This window comes from Mustelus asterias, chromosome 15, assembly GCF_964213995.1.
Source record: "Mustelus asterias chromosome 15, sMusAst1.hap1.1, whole genome shotgun sequence".
NCBI classification, from domain to species: domain Eukaryota; kingdom Metazoa; phylum Chordata; class Chondrichthyes; order Carcharhiniformes; family Triakidae; genus Mustelus; species Mustelus asterias.
In genome coordinates this window covers 58,855,217-58,877,387 of record NC_135815.1, presented here as the reverse complement: position 1 = coordinate 58,877,387, position 22,171 = coordinate 58,855,217, and the positions used below count along the sequence as shown (strand labels likewise).

The 22,171-nt window shown below is 43.5% G+C and overlaps 1 protein-coding gene across 6 annotated transcripts in view; it reads right to left on the bottom strand.

Annotated features, from left to right (window-relative positions):
• Nucleotides 1-22,171, bottom strand: part of ipcef1 (interaction protein for cytohesin exchange factors 1) — a 138,006-nt gene that overhangs the window by 12,618 nt on the left and 103,217 nt on the right. For all 6 annotated transcript variants that reach the window (XM_078229950.1, XM_078229949.1, XM_078229948.1 and 3 more), the window contains one exon: nucleotides 7,241-7,428. In XM_078229950.1, the coding sequence (XP_078086076.1) occupies nucleotides 7,241-7,428 (188 nt within the window). The remainder of the gene's footprint in view (nucleotides 1-7,240; nucleotides 7,429-22,171) is intronic.

The following is a 22,171-nucleotide window of genomic DNA, read 5'->3' as shown; positions in this document are numbered from 1 at the left end:
CCAGCCTGCTGTGCTGTTAGAGCAGCAGCGGGCAGGGAGAATCCCCCCTTATATTTATATAGAATCTCTAAATGGAACGACATGTCCCAGAACATTTCACAGGAGCATTATAAACCAAAGCTTTCGGAGCTTGGGGCTGAGGAACTGAAAGCGCGGCCACCAATAGTATAGTGATTCAAATTGGGGATGCACTAGAGGTTAGAATTAGGGACAGTCGATATCTTGGAGGGTTTGTGGCTGGAGGAGGTTCGAGAGCCAGAGAGGGGTTAGGCCCAGGGGGATTTGAAAACAAAGATGAGAATTTTAAAATTGAGATGTTGCAGTGACAGAGGGCCAATGAGGATCAGTGAGCACAGGGTGATAAACAGGGCTTGCTGTGCATAAAGACATATGCAGCCAAATTCTGAATGACCTCAAATTTTCAACTGGTAAACTAACAAAGGCATGAACAAGGGTTTCAGAGCACTTGAGATGAGACAGGGGTGAAGTTATGGAAATAGAAATAAGAATTGCATGAACATGTGGTCAAAAGTTTATTTCAGGATCAAATGTGACATCAAGGTTGTGAACAGATTGGCTTAATCTCGGACTGTTGCCAGGGAGAGGGATGGAGTTAGTTGCTGGTGGACAGAGCATGGTCTAAAAACAATGACTTCAGTCTTTCCAATATTTAAATGGAGGAAGTTTTGCTCATCCCGTACTGGCTGTTAGATAAGAAGTCTAATCATTTAGCAATAATCAAGTTGAGAAATGTGGTGATGAGGTTACACCTGATATCATCAGGGTGTATGTGTAAACTCATGTTGTGCTTCATGGAGCCAATGGACAGCATTTTGATGTCGAGGAGGGGATGGGTAGCAAGGATAGACCCTTGGTGGACGCCAGATTTAATGTATGACAGCAGGAAGAACAAAATTGTAAATGATCCTCTGGCTTGATTCTCTGGATAGCAATGGAACTCGGTGAGAGCAGTCCCACCCAGTTGGCCTTTGGAACAGGATGGTGTGGTCAAATAGGTCAAAGGCAGTAGGTGGGTCAAGAAGGGCGAGAGAGAGGAAACTTTATCTTTGTCACAGTCACATAGGATGTCATTTGTGACTTTGTTAAGAGCTGTTTCAGAACCGTGACAGCAGGATTCAAGCATGGAATTCAAGGAAAGACGGGAATGAATTTTTGAGGTGATAACGTGTGAAGGACGTTGGAAAGTAAAGGGACGTTGGAGATGATGGTAGTTTGCAAGGACAGTGGGGTCAAGGGTTTATTTTGAGGAGAGAGCTGATAGTAGTAGATTTAAAAAAGAGAAGAAAACCATTTTAATATTGGTTAGTGTAGAGATCAGGAGGGAAGTTGGCTGGTCAGCAGTTTAGTGGAAATAAGATCAAGGAAGCATGGAGAAGATGAGCTCAGAGAGGGCATGAGGGGAGATAGGCGAGAAACTAGAGAAATAGAACATAGAACGTTACAGCGCAGTACAGGCCCTTCGGCCCGCGATGTTGCACTGACCAGTGAAACCAATCTAAAGCCCATCTAACCTACACTATTCCAATATCACCCATATGTTTATCCAATGACCATTTAAATGCCCTTAATGTTGGCGAGTCCACTACTGCTGCAGGCAGGGCATTCCACGCCCTTACTACTCTCTGAGTGAAGAACCTACCTCTGACATCTGTCCTAAATCTATCACCCCTTAATTTAAAGCCATGTCCCCTCATGCTAGCCATCACCATCCGAGGAAAAAGGCTCTCACTATCCACCCTATCTAATCCTCTGATCATCTTGTATGCCTCTATTAAGTCACCTCTTAACCTTCTTCTCTCTAACGAAAACAACCTCAAGTCCCTCAGCCTTTCCTCATAAGACCTTCCCACCATACCAGGCAACATCCTAGTAAATCTCCTCTGCACCCTTTCCGATGCTTCCACATCCTTCCTATAATGCGGCGGACCAGAACTGTACGCAATACTCCAAGTGCGGCCGCACCAGAGTTTTGTACAGCTGCAACATGGCCTCCTGGCTCCGAAACTCAATCCCTCTACCAATAAAAGCTAACACTCCGTACACCTTAACAACCCTATCAACCTGGGTGCCAACTTTCAGGGCACCGAGGGCACATGGACACCAAGATCTTTCTGTTCATCCACACTACCAAGTATCTTACCATTAGCCTGGTACTCTGTATTCCTGTTACTCCTTCCAAAGTGAATCACCTCACACTTTTCCGCATTGAACTCCATTTGCCACCTCTCAGCCCAGCACTGCAGCTTATCTATGTCCCTCTGTAACCTGCAACAACCTTCCGCACTGTCCACAACTCCACCGACTTTAGTGTCATCCGCAAATTTACTAATCCATCCTTCTACACCCTCATCCAGGTCATTTATAAAAATGACAAACAGCAGTGGCCCCAAAACAGATCCTGCGGTACACCACTAGTAACTGAACTCCAGGATGAACATTTCCCATTAACCACCACCCTCTGTCTTCTTACAGCTAGCCAATTCCTGATCCAAAACACTAAATCACCCTCAATCCCATGCCTCCGTATCTTCTGCAATAGCCTACCATGGGGAACCTTATCAAACGCTTTACTGAAATCCATATACACCGCATCAACTGCTTTGCCCTCATCCACCTCTTTGGTCACCTTCTCAAAGATCTCAATAAGGTTTGTGAGGCACGACCTACCCTTCACAAAACCGTGTTGACTATCCCTAATCAAATTATTCCTTTCTAGATGATTATAAATCCTATCTCTTATCATCCTTTCCAAAACTTTGCCAACAACAGAAGTAAGGCTCACTGGTCTATAATTACCAGGGTTGTCTCTACTCCCCTTCTTGAACAAGGGGACAACATTTGCTATCCTCCAGTCTTCTGGCACTATTCCTGAATGGCAATGACGACATAAAGATCAAAGCCAAAGGCTCTGTAATCTCCTCCCTAGCCTCCCAGAGAATCCTGGGATAAATCCCATCCGGCCCAGGGGACTTATCTATTTTCACACTTTCCAGAATTGCTAACACCTCCTCCTTATTAACCTCAATCCCATCTAGTCCAATAGCCTGTATCTCAGTATTCTCCTCGACAACATTGTCTTTTTCCTGTGTGAATACTGACGAAAAATATTCATTTAGCGCCTCTCCTATCTCTTCAGACTCCACGCACAACTTCCCACCACTGTCCTTGACTGGCCCTAATCTTACCCGAGTCATTCTTTTATTCCTGACATACCTATAGAAAGCTTTAGGGTTTTCCTTGATCCTACCTGCCAAAGACTTCTCATGTCCCCTCCTGGCTCTTCTTAACTTTCCCTTTAGGTCCTTCCTGGCTAACGTCTAACTCTCAAGCGCCCTAACTGAGCCTTCACGTCTCATCTTTACATAAGTCTCCTTCTTCCTCTTCACAAGAGATTCAACTTCTTTAGTAAACCACGGTTCCCTCACTCGACCACTTCCTCCCTGCCTGACAGGTACATACTTATCAAGGACACCCAGTAGCTGTTCCTTGAACAAGCGCCACATTTCAATTGTGCCCATCCCCTGCAGTTTCCTTCCCCAACCTATGCCAGCTAAATCTCGCCTAATCGCATCATAATTTCCTTTCCCCCAGCTATAACTCTTGCCCTTCTGTATATACCTATTCCTTTCCATCGCTAAAGTAAGTGTAACCGAATTGTGGTCACTATCACCAAAGTGCTCCCCTACTTCCAAATCTAACACCTGGTCTGGTTCATTACCCAGTACCAAATCCAATGTGGCCTTGCCTCTTGTTGGCCTATCTACATACTGTGTCAGGAAACCCTCCTGCACACATTGGACAAAAACTGACCCAACTAAAGTACTCGAACTATAGCTTTTCCAGTCAATATTTGCAAAGTTAAAGTCCCCCATAACAACTACCCTGTTACTTTCGCTCCTATCCAGAATCATCTTTGCAATCCTTTCCTCTACATCTCTGGAACTTTTCGGAAGCCTATAGAAAACTCCCAACAGGGTGACCTCCTTTCCTGTTTCTAACCTCAGCCCATACTACCTCAGTAGACGAGTCCTCATCAAACGTCCTTTCTGCCACCGTAATACTGTCCTTGACTAACAATGCCACACCTCCACCTCTTTTACCACCTTCCCTGCTCTTACTGAAACATCTAAACCCCGAAACCTTCAAGAACCATTCCTGTCCCTGCTCTATCCATGTCTCTGAGATGGCCACAACATCGAAGTCCCAGGTACCAACCCATGCTGCAAGTTCACCCACCTTATTCCGGATGCTCCTGGCATTGAAGTATACACACTTCAAACCACCTTCCTGCCTGCCAGTACACTCCTGTGACACTGAAACCTTATCCATGATCTCACTACTCTCAACCTCCTGTACACCGGAAAGATGCAAGTTCAGGGCTAGGGCAGTAGGGAGCATTTGAGGAAGTTTGGAAAGGGGGTGGTTAGTGGAAGGAGAGATATGGCAGTGACAGATGATCAGATAATCTCAATCTTAGCAGCAAAAGTCCATGAGCTCCCCACACTTGCTGGAGGTGAGAGTGATGGGATAGGGCAGAAAGTTTTAAGAAGATGGCTTTCAGTAGAGACAAGGAGCTGGGAGTTATCTTTGCATTCTAGGATGACCCAAGAATAGTGAATAGTTTCAGCAGATGAGAGCTGGAGCCGATAATGTTTTAAATGGTCCAACCAGATCTGGTGATGAATGGCTAAACCATTCATCTGCCATATCCTTTCAAATCTACATCTCTTGGACTTGTGGAAAAGAGGGCCCCACTAACAGGAATATCAGGGTGAGAGAGACTAATGGTTTTACTGGGGTCTAGAACATCAAGGGTAGAGGCGAGGGTGCATTATCAGTAGCTACAAAAATGTGAACAGAGGGTCAAAGGAGACAGTTGGAATTTTGAAACTGCAGCTGCAACTGAATTGAGGGATAGTTTTTTCCAAGGGTGGATACAAGAGGTGGTAGGGTTGGGCGTGGAAAGTGGGATATGGGTGATGAATGAATGATACAGGTATGTGGTCAGAGATAGCCTTACCTGTAATAGATATGATGGGACTAGCAAGACCACGTGAAGGAGAAAGATCGAGGGGATGGCCATGAATATGGATTAGGGAGTCTACACGGAAGAAGAGATTTAGGAAGGTTAACTTAGAGCAGAGCAAGCATGATGAGTTGAGATGAAACATCAAGCTGGATAAATCATTCATACAGAGGCTGAGAGGGAAATCATTGAAGAAAGCTCAGTGATACCATTTTCGTTATACTTGGGAGGGTGGTGCAGAATGATATGTTGAAAGACAGAGGAGGGTGTGGAACAAGTTGAGATGCTCAAAGTGGGAGAATGTGCCAAAGGAATGGAGGGTCAGACCGAAGTGCAATCTGGAGCTGAGCACCACACTGTCACCACGATTGACTTGATAGGGCAAATGGTGGAAGACGTAACTAGGCGAAGAGGCTTCAGTAAGGAGGAAGGTGTAATCGCTCCTCAACCAGGTTCATTTTATAGACAGCTGGAAAATACCCATTTTGTGCTGCTTTGGAATGTCAATCTGCATAACCTTGTCCCCTGATTGGCAATAGAACAGACAAATCTTTCAGCCAAAATTAACACCACCCTGTTTTCCATTTAACTGCATAGACTACATGGAGAGTAATTTTGAAATAAGAATTGGGGATAATAGGATAGAAACATTGTCAGAACCCATTTGATGACTTCCCTGCTTAGTGTTTTTTTTAATGAGGGCCAGAATGGTCTAAAATGGTGGAGCTGTCTCTCTCTATACTTAGTGGGAAACAAATATTAGTTAGTTAATAAATATTGATCAGGGAGATGGCAATGTAGTGGCATTAGTTATCCAGGGACCCTAGCCAATGCTCTGGAGACATGGTTTCAAATCTCAACATGGTAGTTGGTGGAATTTGAATCAAGTCAATAAAGAAAATCTGGAACATGAAGCAAGTCTCAGTAATGGTAACCATGGCCAATATTTTACAATTCCCCCTTCTGACTGAGGGAGCCTTACCCTTAAGCCATGGTGAGCTCTGGACCTTGAGTCCCCCTCCCCTCACCCCCTGAGCCCCATCGCCCTCCTCATGACTCCCAAGTGGGTTCCCTACCTTCCCTGCCCTAGGACACCTGCCATTTTGAGCCCTCTGCGTCCTGAGACTTAGTTCCAGGCAGTCCCCTGCAGTGCCTCTTCTGGCCATTGCAGTACTATGCCTGGAGAAGTGCTGGGCAATCCCAAGTGAGGGTAGAAGTCCTGCTTTATGCTAATCAATGCTCATTTGGAGCATAATATGGCACTGGAGCTGCTGGGGTCGGGGGGGGGGAGGGGGGGTGGCGGTAGTGGGGGGGGGATGTGTTACTCGCCAACTCTTCAGATGGCGGGTTCTGAGCCTCTGCTATCCTGAAAATTCAGGTCCACGAAATTATCACCAATTGTAGTAAAAACCTATCTGGTTCACTAATATCCTTTAGGGAAGGAAATCTGCCGTCCTTACCTGGTCAGACCTACATGTGATTTAAGATCCATAGCAATGTGGTTGACTCTCAACTGCCCTCAAGCCATTCAGTTCAAGGATATTTAGGGATAAGCAACAAATGCCGGCTTTACCAGCAACGCCGATATCCCACGAAAGAATAAAAATATTGCTTCTGTTCTATTTGCTATTTTGAATTTCAAGGTTTTTGGGATATTTACATAGAATATGTTCTTCTGTTAAGAAGTAAGCTGTTAGAGTTTGCCTTATGGTTGGTTTGAGAGTGTGGCCCAACCTAATCTCCATATTTAATTCAGGTATACTATAAAAATTCAATAAGTATCCACTGTAGCGCTGAGGATAAACATCTCAGATAGTGGGACAAAAGACGTACAACCGTACTTTAACAAACCTGAGAAAAATATATAGACAGTTAGTTAGTTAGATAAAGCATTTATACAATTCCAATGAAAGAGTTCTTTTAGAATTCACATTGAAAATTAAATGCTGCTGCTATTTTATTCCTCCCCTGTTATTTTGGTCACAGCTTGTCAAAACACCAAAGTCTGCAACATTTCACTAAAAAGTTAAATTTGAAATTTTCAAGGTGGATCTAGATTGAAAAAAATGTTTTACTGATGAGGCCTGATAGTTCTTTTTTCCAACAACCCATCAATTTAGCTAATTATGGAGTGCTTGTAGAAGCAATTATATTTTATTAACAGCTCCAAGAAGAATGCTGATATATACATACCTTCAAAGTACTGTTCAAAGCTCGGAATTTATGCAACTTTTCATTGACAACAGGATTATTGCTGCGTTTTATGAAGGATTTCCTGTAATCCTTTCTCGATGAAGGTCGATGTTTCCCAATAGGGGAAAGACTGGCTTTCTCTAAGGATTTGTACAATTTTTCCATTTCGTCTGAATTTTGTGATTGTTCTGAAAGACAAACAGCAAAGCAAATGTCAAATGGGCTCCTCGGTGACACCAATTCACACTTAAATTGATATCATAGAATCCCAGTGCAGAAGGTGGCCATTTGGTCCATTGAGCCTGTACTGACAACAATCCCACCCAGGTCCTATCCCTGTAACCCCATGTATTTATCCTACTAATCCCCCTGACACTAAGGGACAATTTAGCATTAGATATAGATCACTCATTAAAAGACTTCATGAAATATAGTACTAATCACCACAATAAAACTAATTGAATGCAATTGAAATTATCTTAAATGTAGCACTAGATGGCACAACAGATTAAACAGAACATTTGCCTGTGGTTATAGGTCCTTGCTTTAAATTATTTCTTAAATAATTATTGTACGGGATGTGGGTTTCACTGGCTAGACCAGCATTTATTGCCCACCCCTAGTTGCTCTTCAGAAGGTGGTGATGAGCTGCCTTCTTGAACCGCCTCAGTCCCTGAGGTGTAGGTACTCCCAGAGTGCTGTTAGAGAGGGAATTCCAGGATTTTGACCCTGCAACAGTGAAGGAACGGCGATATATTTCCAAGTCAGGATGGTGATTAACTTGGAGGGGAACTACCAGGTGATGGTGCTCCCTGGCATATCCTGCCCTTGTCCTTCTAGATGGTAGAAGTTGTAGATTTAGAAAGTGCTGCCCAAAGAGTCTTGGTGAGTTTCTTCAGTGCATCTTGTAGATAATACACATAGCTCCCACTGTTCATCAGCGGTGGAGGGAGTGAATGTTTATGGAAGAGAAAACAATCGGGCTGCTTTGTCCTGGATGGTGTCAAGCTTCTTGAGTGTTGTTGGAGCTGCACCCATCCAGGCAAATGGAGAGTATTCCATTGCACTCCTGACTTGTGCCTTGTGGATGGTGAATCAGGAGGTGAGTTACTTGCCGCAGGATTTCTCCATTAAAAGAGATGATTAGCATCTCATTTATTTCCAGAGACTGATGAAGGTTCTTTGTGAATTAATACAATCATATAGCACCAAAGAGGCCATTCGAATCATCACATTTGTGTAGGCTTCTTGAAAAAGCTATCCAATTTGTGACTGTCCCTGGCTCTTTCCCAACAGCCCTCAAATCTTTCCTTTACAACTATCAATCCTGTTGCCCTTAAAAGATTACTACAAAATCTTTGTTCACCAGCCTTCTGATGTAATTTCCAGATCTGTCTGGCATTCCCAACGATGCACCCACTCAATGGGAATTCACTACACAAAACATGCCACTGAGTGCAACTCAAGAAGCTTGACACCATTCAGGACAAAGCAAATCACCTGACTAGCACTCCATTCTCAAACATTCACTCCCTCCACCACTGACAAACAGTCACAGCAGTGTGTACCGTCTACAAGATGCACCGCAGGAACTCACCAAAGCTTCTTAGGTAGTACATTCCCAAACCTACAATCACGACCACCTGGAAAGACAAAGGCAGCAGATACATGGGAACACTGCCATCAGGAAGTTTGCTTACAAGCCACTCACCATCCTAACTTGGAAACATATCGCCGTTCCTTCACTGTCGGTGCATCAAAATCCTGGCGTTCCCTCCCTAACAGCACTGTGGGTGTACCTACACCTCATAAACTGCAATAGTTCAAGGAGGCAGCTCATCACCACCTTCTCAAGTTCAATTAGGGATGGGCAATAAATGTTGGCCCAGCCAGCGATGTCTACAACCCAAGAAATAAAAAAAGGTAAATATTCCTTCTGAGGAATCATAAGGGTAAATTGTATAGGAAATGGAATTTTTCTCAAGTTTGCAATCAATGGGCATAACTGGAGCAATGTGAAAGCAATTCTGAAATGCATCTCCCCACTACTATATGTCAGAATGAAGTACTCGATACTAAAACTGTCTCTAAAAAGGAGGCACATTAACTGGCCAACATTGTTGAAAGTGCATCCTTGCCAAAATTCAGGATTCATTACAGTCTTCTATTTTCTTGTTTAGAATGTTAAGTGTTTCACTAATTTTAAAGTTTCAATTCAGCAGGGTGAGCCTAAATAAACTCTTAATAAGAGCTCAGTTAAAATACTACACGTCATACTGGGCATAAAACAAATTCACTGGAATGGTATGAGGAAATGAAAATACAAAAATAAATATGAAAAACTAACTTTTTGCATTAGATCACAGATATGGAATGACATAATAGAAATTGTTAGAAACTCGAGATAGTCTTATGCAAGTTATATTTCTATTTGTGGGTGTTAAGAACAAGATATAGCTTTAAGTTTAATGTTTATATTTTTTAATTAAGATGAAACCTGGGATTGGTTCTAGTTTGGAGATGGAGCCAGCAGTCTGAGGCCCTGTATGTATATATATATATATATATATAATATATATATACATACAGGGCCTCAGACTGCTGGCTCCATCTCCAAACTAGAACCAATTATATATATAGGGAGTCCTCACTTAAAGTGGTGATTGATTTCCTGAAAATCACCACTTTAAATGAAACTCCTTTAAGTAAAGCATTCTCATCAATGTTAAAATCAGAGTTAGATTCCTGAGGGCATTTGTGCCTGGATAAATCAATGTAAAAATTGAAACACAGTACCACACAATCTGCATGGTACATGCTGTCCAGATTGCTGTAGAGTACAGTAAGTGAGTTTAAAATTTCTGCCTTGCTTGCAGGCTTCTTTCTTGCAAAGATCTCTTTAAAACACCATGGCCAGGAATTTCTGGACCCCTGCGGCGTGTTTTCTGGCGGCAGACATAGAGGTGGCTCAGCATTGGCTGCCGGTGGGATCTTCCAGTCCCACCAAATTCTACGACATTTTGTATGGCTTCCCCGCAGTCGGTGGGACTGGAAGATCCAACTGGCAGGAAGGGTTCGAAAATCCCACAAGTTCTTCAAACACAGGTACTGTACAGTACAGAGCAGTATCCATGCACAGTAAAGAATTTATTTTACAAATGGAAGTCCACAGCAGTTCCTAAGGTGTGTACCATGCAAACAGCAGAGAAATTTGAGAAACAAAGTTTACAGTACAGTATCTATACATTACCGCATGATACAGCGGAGAACTCTATCAGGAAACAAAGTCCATGGCAAAAAATGATGTACTTTGAATGTACAGTAAGGACAAAACAGCAGCAACACAATCACAAGTAGATTGTACTCCAAATTATTGGCCTTTCCATAAGACCATAAGAGATAGGAGCAGAATTAGGCCACTCAGCCCATCGAGTCTGCTCCGCCATTCAATCATGGCTGATTTTTTTTTTTCATCCCCATTCTCCTGCCTTTTCCCCATAACCTCTGATCCCCTTATTAATCAAGAACCTATCCATCACTGTTTTAAAGACACTCAATGACCTGGCCTCCACAGCCTTTTGCGGCAAAGAGTTCCACAGATTCACCACTCTCTGGCTGAAGAAATTCCTCCTCATCTCTGTTTTAAAGGATCGTCCCTTTAGCCTGAGGTTGTGCCCTCTGGTTCTCATTTTTCCTACTAGTGGAAACATCCTCTCTACATCCATTCTATCCTGGCCTCGCAGTATCCTGTAAGTTTCAATAAGATCCCCCCTCATCCTTCTAAACTCCAACGAGTACAGACCTATAGTCCTCAACCGTTCCTCATACGACAAGCTCTTCATTCCAGGGATCATTCTTGAGAACTTCCTCTGGACCCTTTCCAAGGCCAGCACATTCTTCCTTAGATATGGGGCCCAAAATTGCTCACAATACTCCAAATGGGGTCTGACCAGAGCCTTATACGGCCTCAGAAGTACATCCCTGTTGTTGTATTCTAGCCCTCTCGACATGGATGCTAACATTGCATTTGCTTTCCTAACTGCCGACTGAACCTGCACGTTAACCTTAAGAGAATCTTGAACAATGACTGCCAAGTCCCTTTGTGTTTCTGATTTCCTAAGCATTTTCCCATTTAGAAAATAGTCTGTACCTCTATTCCTGCTACCAAAGTGCATAACCTCACACTTTTCCACATTGTATTCCATCTGCCACTTCTTTGCCCACTGTCCTAACCTGTCCAAGTCCTTCTGCAGCTCCCCCCCGCTTCCTCAATACTACCTGTCCCTCTACATATCTTTGTATCATCTGCAAACTTAGCGACAGTGCCTTCAGTTCCTTCCTCCAAATCATTAATGTATATTGTGAAAAGTTATGGTCCCAGCACTGACCCCTGAGGCACACCACTAGTCACTGGCTGCCATCCTGAGAAAGACCCCTTTATCCTTCTGCTAGTCAGCCAATCCTCTATCATGCGGTCACATCACTCAGGACTTGATGACATCATTACACCGGTCGCACCCATCAACACAAGGCGCAAAAAACAAGTCCTTGAAAATCAAACCATTTTAAAAGGGGAAAATTAAAACCGGTTTTTACTGCACATGCATTTTAAATGAGGCTTTATGACTCTTGAAGAGAAGAGATAGGATACCAAGGCGTTTGTCGTTTAGGGAAGTTAAAACAAAAATAAAGTAGAAAAAACTGTGTGGTTACCTAGCAATAAGGCATTAAAGAGAGACCCGCAGAAACACAAGGAGAGACAAAGGCATATTTTAGTTCAGTTGTATGTGCATAGTAGAGGGAGAAAACAGAATGGCCTAAGACTCGCTCTCGAGCTGAAAATGATGCCTGACCGTAATGCAACTCATAGATATTCTTTGAAAGTTAAAGTGAATGTAGAATGAATTTTCTGGATCTCAAGGGAGATACTAATTGTAGAAGGACACCTAGTGAATGTTCAATAGTTTACTGGGAAAAAAAAACTCTTTGCAACTGAAGCAGCTCTATCCTTGGTGTGAAATAGTGGTACCTCTTCACTGGAGGGTTGGGTCTGTAAGGAGATTGCTGGGATAAATAGAAGAGGATGGGTTTGAATCATTTCTCTTGATGTGTGTCTTTGAATCTTTCCAATCTTCTTGGTGTCTATAGTTGATGTTTCATGTTTAATAAATGCTTTATCTTTTTGTTAGAATGTTAACAGGAATTCTGAGAATCTGTTTTAATAAGTATTTTATTTAATAAGTACTTTAATAAGTAATAATGGTTTAAAATTTTTTTTAAAATGATAGTCCATCAAGCCATTTTCCAGTTTGGGATCTGACTTGTCCAGCTGGGATCATAACAAAATATTTAAACTTATGCAGGAATGAGACAGGGTAGTGGAAGCAGACAGTTCTCAGTCGCTAAGTTAAGAATGGAAAAAACATGGATTAAAAACTAAATGTAAGAGATTTAGAATAGTGAGCGAGAAAATGTTTTTATTCAGAGAACTGAGGGGCTCTGGAATTCACTTTAAGCACAGAAACTACGGGTGGGATTTTACAGCCTTGTTCGCTTCAAAACCGTAAAATTCTACAGTGCAGAAGGAAGCCATTCAGCCCATCAAGTCTGCAGGTCAACGGACCTTTCCATTGTCCACCCCTCGCCCGCTCAGATTCCTGTAGTGGGCAGGACGGTAAAATTCTGGCCTATGACCTGAATATTGTGGGCGGCACGGTAGCACAGTGGTTAGCACTGCTGCCTCACAGCTCCAGGGACCTGGGTTCAATTCCCGGCTTGGGTGACTGTCTGTGTGGAGTTTGCACATTCTCCCCATGTCTGTGTGGGTTTCCTCTGGGTGCTCCGGTTTCCTCCCACAGTCCAAAGATGTGCAGGTTAAGTGCATTGGCCGTGCTAAAATTGCCCCTTAGTGTCCTTAGGTTAGAGGGATTAGCAGGGTAAATATGTGAGGTTATGGGGATAAAGCCAAGGTTGGATTGTTGTTGCTGCAGACTTGATGGGCTGCACTGTAGGGTTTCTATGATTAATCCCTGCTCCACCCTCTCCTCCCCAAGAAGACGGGCAGGAGGGGAGTTAAGGCAAGGAGTTAAACTATCAAATATTCAAAATGAGACCTGAACCGTAACCTGGTGAGACATTTTATTAGTATAATAAAATCTGACTTCCACAGTGCAATTGTAAGCTCGATTTGAAATGTGCCGCTGTGGAGTGGGTTTCTTGGAGGGGGAAAGTGAGGTGGGAGCTGCCAGTTTCACAAATAAAACCTTTATAAGCACTCCTTATTGACCAGGATATGCAGAAGTGCTTCCCTTCAGATCCCACAAAGAAGTTTTCAGTCTCCCATGTGTCGGAGTTCAGCTCTGACAAAGAGTCACCCAGATATGAAATGTTAGCCCTCCACAGATGCTGAGATAGAACATAGAACAGTACAGCACAGAACAGGCCCTTCGGCCCATGATGTTGTGCTGAGCTTTATCTGAAACCAAGATCAAGCTATCCCACTCCCTATCTTCCAATTTAAGCCTCCAATTTCCTGCCTGATAGCCTCATAATTCCCCTTACTCCAATTAAATACCTTTTCTAACTTGTCTGATCCTATCTCTCTCCAATGCTATTGTAAAGGAGATGGAATTATGATCACTATCTCCAGAATGCTCTCCCACTGAGAGATCTGACACCTGACCAGGTTCATTTCCCAATACCAAATCAAGTACAGCCTCTCCTCTTGTAGGCTTATCTACATACTGTGCCAAGAAACCCTCCTGAACACACCTAACAAATTCCTCCCCATCTACACCCCTTACTCTATTTTCCAGCATTTTCTGATTTATCAGATTCCAGCTTCCACAGTGATTTGCTTTTATCACAGACTTGAAGGAAGGAAGTCGGAAAGCAGTTGTATGCTGCTTTCTTTAATTTTACAGCTTTGAACATATCATTCCCTTCTGAGTCCAACATCTTTGGTGCCTGCTGCACTGTGGAGGATTTCAGGCTGCTTCTTGCGCTTTGATGATTTATTCTTCCCACAATTTGTTTCTGGTTCCAAGATTAACAAGTTTACTTCTGTAGGAAGTAGTTTTCATGATTAGTCTGCAAAGTCCTCCCCTCCACATGCAAGTGTCATTGAGAGACACAAGAGATTGCAGTGTTTATCAAAAGTGCCCCAGTAGAGGGCAGTATAAGAGAGCAAACTGGAACTTGGGATTTGTGCAACTGAATTCAAACAGCAGCAACTCAACCACTAGGTACACAGTGACAAAATGAATGTATATCCACGTGATCTGCATTACTCAGCCAGCTGTATAGAATAATACAGCAAAGCCTTTTCAGTCCATTATGTCTATGCAGATTCTTTCAAAAAGCTATCCAATTTGTCCCATTCCCCCGTCCGATCCTCAAACATTTCCCCTTTAAATGCTTATCCAATTCCCTTTTGGAAATTATTTTTACAAAAGTTAAGTTCCATCACCTTTTCTGGCAACACAACCCTGATCAGATCCTCTTGCTGGTGTTAAATTATGCGTGTTGGACAGGTTTAGTATGACTTGCTGACTTTGTATTCTCTGGGTAAGGTTTTTCAGATAATGAGGCTTCTCGTGCAGCCACTGAAGAGACTGGTGGGAAATGCATCCCTGTCAGTGTTGGCTGTTGAGGGGCCACTTGGGACAAAGTCCTGCCTCAGAGAGAAGCCAGCCAATCTGATTGGCCAGCAGATCTGTCGGCCTGAACCTGCTGGCCTCCACCCCCACTTCACCCCATTGAGTCTGCACGAACTCTCCAACAAAGCATCTTACCCAGACCCATCCCAGTGCTCTTTCCCTCGCCTTAAGTTTACAGCCAGGTGGGAAGGGCCTCTATTTGCGAAAGGATATATTGGCCTTGGAGGGAGTGCAGAGAAGGTTCACCAAGTTGATACCGGTGATGAGGGGTGTAGTTTATGAGGAGAGATTAAACAGATTGGGTCTGTACTCGTTGGAGTTTAGAAGGATGAGGGGTGATCTTATAGAGACATATAAGATAATGAAGGGGCTGGATAGGGTAGAGGTGGAGAGATTCTTTCCACTTAGAAGGGAAACCAGAACGAGAGGGCACAGCCTCAAAATAAGGGGGGGCCGGTTCAGAACAGAGTTGAGGGGGAACTTCTTCTCTCAGAGGGTAGTGAATCTCTGGAATTCTCTGCCCATTGAAGTGGTGGAGGCTTCCTCGTTGAATATGTTTAAATCACGGGTAGATAGTTTTCTGATCGATAAGGGAATTAGGGGATATGGGGAGCAGGCGGGTAAGTGGAACTGATTCGCTTCAGATCAGCCATGATCTTGTTGAATGGCGGGGCAGGCTCGAAGGGCCAGATGGCCTACTCCTGCTCCTATTTCTTATGTTTCTTATTGGAGCACAGGTGGACAGGCCTCTCTCGGCCTCACCCACCTCCTGTAAAATTACTGACAGGTTGGGGCAGGCAGGGAGGCAGTGGAGAGGCCACCCGATTAATCTTATAGCCACCCTGCCAGCAGGGATCTGTAAAATTCACCCCCATGTCTCTATTCATAAAGAACAGGATCCCACATGGTTTATTAACTGGTTATAAACCAGATCTGCCACCTTGAAGGATTTGTTGTAATGCATCCCAGGACTCTCTCTTCCTGCAACCCATTTAAAATTGTACTGTGTGATCATAGAATCCCTGCAGTACAGAAGGAGGCCATTCGACCCATCGAGTCTGTACCGACCACAGTACCACCTAGGCCCTATTCCCGTAACCCCACACATTTACCCTGCTAATCTCCCTGACACTGAATTTAACATGACCAATCAACCTAACCCGCATATCTTTGGAGTGTGAGAGGAAACCAAAGAACCCGGAGGAAACCCACGTGGACTTGGGAAGAATATGCAAACTCCACACAGACAGTGACCCAAGACTGGAATCGAACCCGGGTCCCTGGCACTGTGAGGCAGTAGTGCTAACCACTGTGCCACCATGTGCCCTACTGGATACTACTTATTATCTATAGTATTTTCTCATTTTTCCCACCAAAATGTACTTCCTTCACATTCAACCTACTGCTATCTTTGTGACTCTTTATCACACTGCCAAGATTCCTGTCATCCGCAAATTTTGAAATTGTGCCCTGCATCCACAATTCATGTATATATATCAATAACAGCAGCTGGGGATCGCCACTGTATTCCTCTCCAACAGCCTTTCACCACGATGCTCTGTTTTCTAACACTTAACTAATTTTGTGTTCATGATCATAGAATTCCTACAGGGTAAGAGGAGGCTATTCGGCCCATTGAGCCTGCAGCGACATCTATCCCACCCAAGCCCTATCCCTGTAACCTCAAATATTTACCTTGCTAATCCCCTGACACTAAGGGGCAATTTAGCATGGCCAATCCACCTAACCTGCACATCTTTGGAGCGTGGGAGGAAACCAGAACATCTGAAGGAAATCCCACAGTCACGGGGAGAATGTGCAAATTCTACACAGACAGTTGCCCAAAGCCGGAATTGAACTGGGGTCCCTGGCGCTGTGAGGCAGCAGTACTAATCACTGTGCTACTGTGTTGCTGCACATCCCCTTATATCCAAAAACAGAATTCACATTTACATCAGTCCAGGTTGGGATTCAAACTCCTGCTTTCAATATCATTAGCCCAGGCCTCCAGCCTACCCTTATCAGCATGTCACCACCATAGCCTACCAACCTTTTCTCTCTCAGTTTACCAGCAGGAATGAAAAGGTGAAGATTGTAATCCTATTAAATGCCTTTATGCTCATGAACCTCAACCAACTCAAAAATGTTCAACAGATTTTAATATACAAGCAAATTAGAATCCTCATTCATCCTCTCAATATGTATCTAGCTCGCACTTGCCTTATCAAATTTGATCTGACATGTGAAGCCACTGAGACCTCTTCATAGTTAACCATACACTATTTTTACATACACACTACCACAAGCAGACAACTATCTTTAGATCCATCGGGTCCTTGAAGTGTCCACTGTTACCTTTTAACCAACTTCCTGTCTGTGTTGCCACATTCCTTTCATCAATACCAAAAAACCCAAAACCATTCCTGCAGAAATTGTGGAAGAGTTAAGTGTCTTTCCAGCATTGCTTGTGGGTCAGTAGGAACAGGAGCATGTCTGCCTCATCGCTCAAGCTCACCCGTTTCCCTCCCCACACTTAAACTACTCGGTGATAACACAGAACTCGCCTACAATTAGACTCCTCCTCATAATCAATGTACCCTGGCTCTCTATGATCAAATCCCCCACAATCATGCACATCTTAAATCCTCATATCTCTGCTCACAATCTGTTGCTGAACCGTCACCATTCCCACCTGCAAGCATCCTGGGACCCACCAGACCACATTGTAGCCATTACCTCCAATCCCCATGATCTCTACACCAACCTGGATAACCAACTGTCCCGTAATTTTGTCTCTTGTCTGGCATCCCATTTGATGGCTTCATTGGACACCATTTCTCCTGTATTTCTTAGGCAGTGACTAGGAGACTACTGGGAATTCTCTTACTGCTTCCTGTTATGTATTTAAAGTGGTTGCATCTCTCCTATGTATACCATCATGTGATCTGTAGTGACATATGTAGAGAGATTTGTGGGTTCCTGTGGCTCTTCCATCTTAGACCTGGATCAAGCAACACCTTAATAAGCCTACAGCACACTTCACTACAAACCACTGGTGTGGCACCTCATTATTTTTCGCATTGTGGTAGCTACCGTCATAGAATCATAGAATCCTACCATGCAGAAGGAGGCCATTTGGCCCATTGAGTCTGCACCAACCACAATCCCACCCAGGCCCTATCCCCATAACCCCATGTATTTACTCTAGCTAGTCCCCCTGACACTATGGGTAATTTAGCGTGACCAATCCACCTAACCCGCACATCTTTGGAGAGTGGGAGGAAACTGGAGCACCCAGAGGAAATCCACACAGACATGGGGAGAATGTGCAAACTCCACACAGACAGTGACCAAAGCTGGGAATTAAACCTGGGTCCCTGCGCTGTGAGGCAGCAGTGCTAACCACTGTGTCACCGTGCCACCCCGGTCAATATGTAACACTGTTTTTTGAGCAGGCGCACTGAGCACCTACACTAGTGCTGCCGTTATCTCACTTGGCCACAAGGAGACTGGAGAAAGGAGGAGAGAATCAAGTTGTTAGAAAGCGGCAGAAAACTGAAAGCCTGAGAAAAACATGTTCCAGTCGAAGAGAGAGCGGAGCGACAAGCAAAGCCGAGAGGCACGCAGAGAGAAGATTACAGCCACAGGCAATAGCAAACAGGAGCAGGCAGGCAGGGGAGAGCCAGTTCCTTCACTCAGTCTAGGGTTGGAGAGAAACACTGCAGCTCACTTCCCGCTCAGGAGATGGAGCCTCTGCCATGGGCAGGAGAGTGAGAGAATGAACAGTGCTGAGTTCGGCTCCAGTGCTCAGCAGCAGAGTCTTCACAGTGAGAGTGAGCAGTTTTAGTATGGGATCCTGCTGCTTTTACTTTGTGCTGGCTAACATCTCCATGGACAGTGGATGGAACCCAGTGAGTGGGTCGGCATGTGGGAGTGTGACTGGGGAGAGACGGGGAAGAAAAGCAGGTGTTAAACATTCAGCCTTGTGTCTTAAGTGAAGGTAACTTAACCCTGTGAAGCTTAAAGAGTAGAAATAGTCACTTTCCTTCACAATACATAATCTATAAGCTTAGAATTAAGTTCTGTAACCAGCTTTTGCAACTATGTAGTTCCCTTGATTTCTATTCTTTATGAACATGTCATGTATTATGCAGTAATATGAGTATCTTATTACTTTAGCATACCAATCATCTCTGATGAAGAGTCATCCAGACTCGAAACATTGGCTCTATTCTCTCTCCACAGATGCTGCCATATCTGCTGAGATTTTCCAGCATTTTCTGTTTCTGGATCATTTTTATGTACTTATTTTATATGTATTTATGAATCGACTTTATATAATTTCTGTAACATTGTAATTTCTGCAAGGTTATGCACCACTCTATACTCTTTAGTATTTTTAATTAACTTATACCAAGCACAGACAGATGCTACAAAAATGTACAATGGAACAGCAGTTCTCTTAATCAAAACACACTGATTAACACCTGTTTCATGAGAGTTCTACAGGACATGTGACAGTAATACCTATACATCAATTAGGCATGTGGGAAAATGAGTCAAAAATGTTAATTGTCAGTACAAGACATCACACAATTTCTTATCTCAAATAAGCGGACACCAGAACTATCTTAAAGCCCCAGTTATCACTGCAGAAAGTCATGAAATTTAATGAAATAACAGAAAAAACTATAATCAGAGGGATGGTCTTACAAGTAATTGACACGTTATACAGCCAGTCAGGAGACAACAGGAAATGGTATCTATGGGTGACCATCAGCCTCGAGAAATGAATCAGGGACAGATCATGGGCTGCGTGAGCCAATCAGAATTCATCAACATCACTGATTATGTACATGGGTTGCAGTTTGGAAAGAGTTAAATAGCAACAGCTTTAAGGTGTCAGGCACGCACTGAATCTGAAACTGAAGACAGCTTCCTAGCTGGGAGCAGAAAACCAGAAGATTTCAGAGATAGAGAGAGAAAAAGACCATTTGTCGCTTCACGCCATGCCGAATTAGGAAGCAAGAAACATGTTAGGCCAGTAAAGTCGCTGCCTAACTTTGTTAGGTATTGTTTTTGTAATTTAATAAATGTTTCCTGAGGTTGGCTGCACAGTGGTTAGCACTGCTTGCTCACAGCGCCAGGGACCAGGTTCGATTCTGGCCTGGAAACAAAGGGTATTTATTCAGAGTGGCTGAAGTTGGGAAATGATGTCCACAAGGATTAGTCGTGAAACACTGCTGTTCACGAACTGCATTAACAATTTGCAGTTTGGACGAAGGAAGACTGCAAGGAAATAGTGTGGTAAACCACTGTTAGCTTATTGCCTGTGTGTGTGTGTGACATGCCTGGACATGCCCCTGCTGACCCGGCCTGGGACTCCTCCCCCCCTGGTCCAGGTATAAAGGTGACTGCTCCCCACCCCCTGCCTCAGTCTCTGGACCAGTTCATGGGCATGGGTGTGCTCCAAGTCTTTTGCTAATAAAAGCCTATTTGTTCTAGCATACAAACTAATCTTTGCTTGATTGATAGTGCATCAAATAGGCACACGGCTTTCCAAAGAGGTAGAATTGAAAAGTAGGAAAGTTATGCGAAAGCTGTTTTGAACCTTGGTACAGAGATGATTTATAAAGATGTTACAGGCAATGGTTGGGTATATACATTAGTGAAGGATTGCCTCTTTTCCCTTGAGGAGTGACCAATAGAGGGTTTTAAAATGATGGAATGTTTTGCTTCAGTGGATACAGAGAGAATGTTTCCTCTTGTGGGGAAGAATATAATTAAAGGCCATCAAGCTGAGATAGTCACCAGGAAATTCAATGAAGAAAGAGGTTCTTCAGAGATCTCCCATGAATGGTATGAATGTGGATCTTGCTACCACAGGGAGTGACCAAAGCCAAGTATAGATGCATTTAAGGCAAAGCTAGACCCATTTTGAGGGAGAAGATAACCAAGGATCGAAGTGGAAATGATCGAGAGTTTCAAGTTTCTAGGTGTCCAGATCACCAACAACCTGTCTTAGTCCCTCCCACGCTGATGCTATTGTTAAGAAAACCCACCAACACCTCTACTTTCTCAGGAGACTAAAGGAAATTTGGCATGTCTGCTACGGCTCTCACCAACTTTTACAGATGCACCATAGAAAGCATTCTTTCTGACAGCATCACAGCTTGGTATGGCTTCTGCTCTGTTCAAGACTGCAAGAAACCACAAAGGGTTGTGAACGAAGCCCAGCCCATCACAAAAACAGCCTCCCATCCAGTGACATTGTCTACACTTCCCACTGTCTTGAAAAAGCAGCCAGCATAATCCAGGATCCTGTAGTAGGGCAAACCCAACGAGTGTGGGCTGCAGCGGGAGAGGAATGCACGGAAAGGGTTAAACAGAAAGCACTGTAGTATCCATACTCACAAATAACTACATCTCAGATGGCATTAAAACAGTCACACCCCAGGTGAGATCGTTCCAAGGTTACAGCAACCATAGGAGGATTGATTATCAAGGCTCCAAATAGTCTAGAAGAACCATTGTGCCTCTGAAAAACTAATCAAGTAGCTGGGAGATGGGACAATTAACATACCATCAAAATCAGTTTGACAAACACAACACTTTGATATTGTAAACAGGTAGACAGGGGATGTCCAGAAAATGATTAAAGCGAAAGCACACAAGACAATGGAAACATATAATGTGATCAAAAACAGAACTGTAACCAATTCAAAGTAACAATATGCCCTAATGTAAATGGAATGCTTTGAAATGTAACAAAAGAGGCATCAGAATATTTAAGAACCAATGATCAGTAAAGTAGCTTGGAAGCAAGCTGAAATTACAGCCTCGAGTTCTGCTTTCCCTCATGCATGTTGAATAAATCCATATTTGTTGAAGGTTTACACAGTCTCGAAAGACTCAGTTCATTCATTCCCTCCTACAGACCCCACGTACTCCAGACATTCTCTCTTCCACCTTCTTCCGTCAGGAAAAAGATACAAAAGTCTGAGGATGTACCAACCAACTCAAGAATAGCTTCTTCCCTGCTGCCATCAGACTTTTGAATGGACCTACCTTGTATTAAGTTGATCTTTCTCTACACCCTAACTATGACTGTAACACTACATTCTGCACTCTCCTTTCCTTCATTATGTGTGGTATGCTTCGTCTGTATAGCATGCAAGAAACAATACTTTTCACTGTACACCAATACATGTGACAATAATAAATCAAATCAAATGAGGAAGAATCCTTTTACGCAAAGGGTAGTGGGTGTCAG